Source organism: Triticum urartu, chromosome 7A, assembly GCF_056163025.1.
Source record: "Triticum urartu cultivar PI428250 chromosome 7A, HENAU_Tu73, whole genome shotgun sequence".
Lineage (NCBI taxonomy): Eukaryota > Viridiplantae > Streptophyta > Magnoliopsida > Poales > Poaceae > Triticum > Triticum urartu.
Window position 1 is genome coordinate 518179026 of NC_141879.1, and position 6210 is coordinate 518185235.

The window sequence follows — 6210 nt, forward strand, 5'->3', positions numbered from 1 at the left end:
CCGGCCATCCCCATCCCCGTCCGACCATCCCGCCGGGGTCGTCCGCCGGACCGCCTCCTTGCCTCCTTCCACCGAGAAGGCGAGAAGAGTCGCCGCTCTGCTCCCCTTCGAGCGCTCCTTGCCTGGCTGGTGGATCTCCAGCCACCACGAGCCGCTGGTCGCCGGACGTCCAAACTCCGTAGCCCGGCGGAGATGAGGAGCTGCTGCCCAAGCTTCTGAATGGATCAATCCCCGCTGAATTCCTAGTTCGTGACGCCCTTTGGTCTTTGGGTGAGCTTCTGGCAATAGTACACTGTATATCCATTTAGTTAATTTGTTGTCCTAAACTGCCAATTGATTCTTAAATTTGTTGCACGAGGGATAATATTTGGTGCAGTGCATTGAAGGGAATATGTTGCCAATTGAGTAATAGTATTGTTCAATCTTAAAGTTGTGCTTGTACTAAGCTTTGCCTAGCTGTCTCTAATAGTTGTGTTTTTTGTTGTAATTGTAGAACCAAAGATGAAGAGGAATGGTGACATTCAGTCCTTTTTTCGGAATTATGAGGCTGCTAAAAGAAAGAAGGTTGCAGCCGAAGAGCAACCTAAAGATATAGTGTCAAATATTGAAGATGAAGCAGTCCATTCTCCACCTCCAGTCCATTCTGCAGAGATTGAATTTGATATTGAAGATGAAGCAGTCCATTTCGATGCAGAGATTGAAAGTGATTGTGAAGATGAAGCAGTCCATTCTCCGTGTGCAAGGCCATATAATATTCAAAGGCTTCCTCCTGATCCAGGGGAGAGGATTCCTATTTCAGAGTATGATGCCGATGATCAAGATGAAGTTCGGAGACGATACATTGCAAAGCAAGCAGTCCAACCATATGCACATAACTTTCAAGTCAGAAAAATCTATGGTAAAAATCGACACTTCAACTTTGTTTGGTTTGAGACCTATAAATGGTTAGAATATAGTGTCAAATATGAGGCAGCATTTTGCTTTGTGTGTTATTTGTTCAAAGGAAAATCGAATGGGGGGCCTAGGGGTGATGCCTTTGTTAATGGTGGTTGGAAAAATTGGTATAAGCCCGATGCATTGGTCAAACATGTTGGTGGTATTAATAGCATTCACAACGAAGCTCAAGAGAAGTACAATTTATTTGTGGCACCCCAACCATCAATTGATAACATTATGGTGAGGGTGGATAAAGAGGATTTGCGTATGTACAAGGCTAGGCTGACTTATTCACTTAGATGCTTGAGGTTTCTTTTGAACCAAGGATTGGCATTTCGTGGACATGATGAGAGTGAAGAATCTAGCAATAGGGGGAACTTTCTTGAACTTCTTAAATGGCTTTCGGAAAATGATGAAGAAGTTAATAAACTTGTTTTGAACAATGCTCCTCGGAATTGCATCTTGACTAGTCCAAAGATACAAAATCAAATAATTGAATGTTGTGCGGCTCAAACAACTAAAAGAATTATTGAAGATATTGGTGACGACCACTATGCAATCCTAGCTGATGAGTCTAGTGATGCATCTCATAAAGAACAACTTGCTCTCTGCATACGATTTGTTGACAAATCGGGAAGAGGATGTGAGAGGTTCCTTGGAGTTGTTCGTGTTGCCAATACAACTTCATTGTCACTTAAGGATGCGATTCAAACTTTGCTTAAAGATCATCATTTGACTCCTAGTCAAATACGCGGGCAAGGATATGATGTGGCTAGCAACATGAAAGGGGAGATAAAAGGGTTGAAAACATTGATCATGAAAGAGTCACCCTCTGCCTATTACATCCAGTGTTTTGCACATCAACTTCAGTTGGTTCTTATAGCTGTGGCAAAGGACAATGAACCATGTTTGTGGTTCTTTGATCATGTTTCTTACTTGCTCAATATTGTTGGAGTTTCTTGTAAGCGACATGACATGCTTCGAGATGTTAGAGCTCAAAAGGTGTTGGAAGCACTTGAAATGGGTGAGATTGAAAGTGGAAGTGGGCTAAATCAAGAGATGGGACTAGCTCGACCCGGTGACACTCGTTGGGGTTCTCATTTTAAAACCATTATGCACATTGTTAGCATGTATTCCACAATCCTTGAAGTACTTGATGCTATTGGAAAAGATCCTTCACAAAAAAGTGAGTGGACAAGAATACGTGGAGTTGCTCAAGCCTTTGAATCATTTGACTTTGTTTTCAATCTTCACTTAATGCTTGTTATTCTTGGCTATACAAATGAGTTGTCCAAATCTTTGCAAAAGAGAGATCAAGATATTGTCAATGCAATGACACTTGTTAGTTTGGCAAAGCGTAGAATGCAACACATGAGGTCTCATGGTTGGGAAGAATTTCTTGCAAAGCTAACCTTATTTTGCAACAAACATGACTTTCAAGTTCCTTTGTGGGAGGATATTTATGAGCCTAATCGAAGATCATGTCGGTATTATGAAGTACAAACAAATGATGATCGTTATAGAAGAGAAGTATATCTTGGTGTCATTGATCAAACCATTCAAGAGCTTGACAATCGGTTTGATGAGGTTAATACGGAGTTGCTTATTTGCATGTCGGCTTTGAATCCCCTCAATTCATTTGCTTCTTATGATGCACTCAAGATAATGCGACTTGCTGAATTCTATCCCATGGACATTTCAAGCACAGATTTGATAAGGCTAGAATTTCAACTTACTAATTTTATTGATGATATGAGACAAGATGATAGGTTTAGAAATGCAAGTAATATTGGTGAGCTCTCTATTATACTTGTTGCAACAAAGAAGCATGTTCTTTATGACTTGGTCTACTTACTCATCAAATTGATATTGATTTTACTGGTGGCGACGGCAAGTGTTGAAAGAGTATTGTCAGCAATGAATCTAGTGAAAAATAAGTTGAGGACTACTATGAGTGATGATCGCTTGAATGATTGCTTGGTGACATTTATTGAACGGGATGTGTTCATGGAAGTAAGCGAAGATGACATAGTTGATGCTTTCATGGCAATGCAAAAACGTAGAGTTACCTAGTGATGTAAGTTTCTACTTATGCTTCTTTCATGTAAGACTACTCCTATTGTAATTGAGCACATTTGAGATATATTTTGTGAACTAAATTGTTGTGAGATTTGCATCAAGCTACTCATGTTATTATTTTGCCATATTTTGTCTTACACATGGATTAGGTGGGAATTTTTTTTAGAGTGTGCACACCCTTCATTTCTTTCCTGGGTCCGCCACTGCTTGCGAATGGTCGTCGGAAAATTTTATGGACCGTGCGGGAATTAAAGAAGAATTCAAAGCATATTTGCGCAATGTCGGTCTTGAGGATTTTGATGCTAACAAATGCCCCCAGTATCATGATCTCACAAGTTCATTTATGAGGAGGTTTGAGTATTCATCTTCGTGTAATTCTCCTTCATTCATGTTTGACCTTTATGACAAATCTTATACCATGGACTTAGAGGATTTTACTTCTGCTTGCAAACTTCCATCATGGGGTAGTGTTAGGGATCCCACTAAATCTGAATTTAGAAACTTCCTTGCTAGTATAACTGTGGGGGGATCTAGAGATATAACGCAGGCTACCATAGGGAGCATTCACTTTCCTGCTATACATTATTTTGCTCTCTTCATCGGTAGATGCATAAATGCTAAGGATGAAGCATGTCACATGTGTGTCCCTGATCTTAGCATTCTTAGGAGTGCTGTGTTAGGAGATCAATCTTATCATATGGGAGCCATTATAGCTCGTAGGTTGCATCATAATAGACATAATGGAGATTTCTTTGGAGGAATTTACGCAACCCGCTTAGCTCATTTTCTTGAGATAGACATTCGTGAGGGTGATATGGAGTTGCCTCCTGCATATTTAGATTATGACTCTATGGCTTCGCACCAGTTTGTCGAGAGGCCTGAATCACCTCTCTTATTTCGTTTAATTTTTGATAAACGACGTGTTTCCCGTATTACTCTCCCTGCTCCTGCCTTCTTTGATTCATAGACAAAAGGAAGATATGTTATTACCAGAGAGGAGGCAGAAGAGTACAAGAGGATAGCGGAGGCAGCTCGACTCCATGCTACAGCTCAGCAGGCGATAACCGCTGCACATCAGTATGATCCCAACTATTCTTCCTCATCACAGTACGACCCCAACAATTATTATTATGGATATCCGCCAGGCCAGCCATGGCCATAGACCAACTTAGGCTAAAAGCCTAAGCTTGGGGGAGTACGTATTTCTCACCGACATTACATTTATGTTCACACACACTCATTGCTAGATGTCGGTGCTCATACTTTTTCACTGTAATATCCATGCTAGTTTATTTTCTTTTTCCTGCTTTCTTCTTGTGTGTTTGTTAAACCTTAAGAAAAACAAAAAATTAGTAGTAGTTTATTATTCTACTGTAGTAGTAATAATTAAAAAGAAAACCCAAAAATATTTCCCGTTCTTCTTTTGCTTGTTGGGAGCTTTCCCGTGTAAATAGTTTTATTTCTTTTCTTTTCTTTGGGGGTTAGTAGGAGAAGACCATAATTAAATTGTTGAAGTGGCTCTTATATGCATTATTGTTGATTTAACCAAGAGCCCATATTGCCTTGTCTTCTCCTGTTTATTGAATGCTCGCAGATTCCAGCTTAGTCCAATGCACATACACTCTTATTATTATTCACACCGTTCGGTCGTGCAAGTGAAAGGCAATTATGATGATATATGATGGACTGACTGAGATGAGAAAAGCTGGTATGAACTCGACCTCTTTTGTTTTTGTAAATATGATGAGTCCCTCGTTCTTGATTCAGCTTATTATGAATAAACATGTTTGCAATGACAATTAGAGATCATAGTTGCTTGTGCCATGCTTGATTAGCTATGAGTTATAATGATTTACCTTGTGTGCCAACATGCTATTGAGATGATTATGACGTGGTATGATGGGGTGGTATCCCCCTTTGAATGATTTAAGTGACTTGACTTGGCACATGTTCACGCATGTAGTTGAAACAAATCAACATAGCCTTCATGATATTTATGTTCGTGGTGGATTATATCCTACTCATGTTTGCATCCAATGTTTATTAATTTTAATGCATGTACATGGCTGTTGTCGCTCTCTAGTTGGTCGCTTCCCAATCTTTTGCTAGCCTTCACTTGTACTAAGCGGGAATACTGCTTGTGCATCCAATCCCTTAAACCCCAAAGTTATTCTAGATGAGTCCACTATACCTTCCTATATACGGTATCTACCTGCCGTTACAAGTAAATTTGTATGTGCCAAACTCTAAACCTTCAAATAAACATTCTGTTTTGTATGCTCGAATAGCTCATGTATCAACCAAGGCTGTCCTTATCTTCCGTGTTAGGCGGGTTATTCTCAAGAGGAGTGGACTCCGCTCCTCACTCACAAGAAAATGGCTGGTCACCGGGATGCCCAGTCCCATGCTTTATGCAAACTAAATCAAAATTAATTACAAACAAAAATCCCCTTGGGACCTGATGTATGTTGGAGGCACTCGTTATTTCGAGCAAGCCATGGATTGATACTTGTTGGTGGACGGGGAGTATAAACTTTACCATTCTGTTTGGGAACCGCCTATAATGTGTTTAGCATGGAAGATATCGCCATCTCTTAGTTGTTACGTTGACAATGAAAGTATACCGCTCAAAATACAATTTATCTCTATTTCAAAACCGAGCTCTGGCACCTCTACAAATCCCTGCTTCCCTCTACGAAGGGCCTATCCATTTACTTTTATGTTGAGTCATCACCCTCTTATTAAAAAGCACTAGCTGGAGAGCACAGCCATCATTTGCATTCATCACTATTAATTTATATTGGGTATGACTATGATTGGATCTCTTTTACCATGAATTACAATGTCTAGTCAGTCCTTGATCTTTAAAGGTGCTCTGCATTTATGTTTTGTGGTCTCAGAAAGGGCTAGCGAGATACCATCTTGTTATATCATATTATGATTGTTTTGAGAAAGTGTTGTCATCCGAGATTTATTATTATGGCTTGCTAGTTGATTATGCTATTGATATGAGTAATTGTGAGGCCTGAGAATTATTGCAAATGTGGTTAGTTATGATCTATGCTGAAAACTTGAATGCTGGCTTGACATAGTTACAATAATAAGAGAAAACAGAGTTTGTAAAAGTTTTTCTTTCTTTCTTTCAGTTTGTCAACTGAATTGCTTGAGGACAAGCAAGGGTTTAAGCTTGGGGGA

The 6210-nt window shown here is 39.7% G+C and overlaps 1 protein-coding gene across 1 annotated transcript; it reads left to right on the forward strand.

Annotated features, from left to right (window-relative positions):
• Positions 1 to 501: 501 nt before the first annotated feature.
• Positions 502 to 3009, forward strand: LOC147960222 (uncharacterized). The gene is made up of 2 exons (XM_087537514.1): positions 502 to 898; positions 1004 to 3009. Exons 1-2 carry the CDS (start codon positions 502 to 504, stop codon positions 3007 to 3009), a joined length of 2403 nt encoding a protein of 800 aa, XP_087393640.1.
• Positions 3010 to 6210: the final 3201 nt, after the last annotated feature.

Excerpts from the sequence above, each read along its gene's own strand:
- LOC147960222 (XM_087537514.1), top strand. The coding sequence starts at position 502 with ATGAAGAGGAATGGTGACATTCAGTCCTTTTTTCGGAATTATGAGGCT. Across the intron at positions 899-1,003 it reads TCAAGTCAGAAAAATCTATG|GAAAATCGAATGGGGGGCCT; the intron begins GTAAAAATCGAC and ends ATTTGTTCAAAG.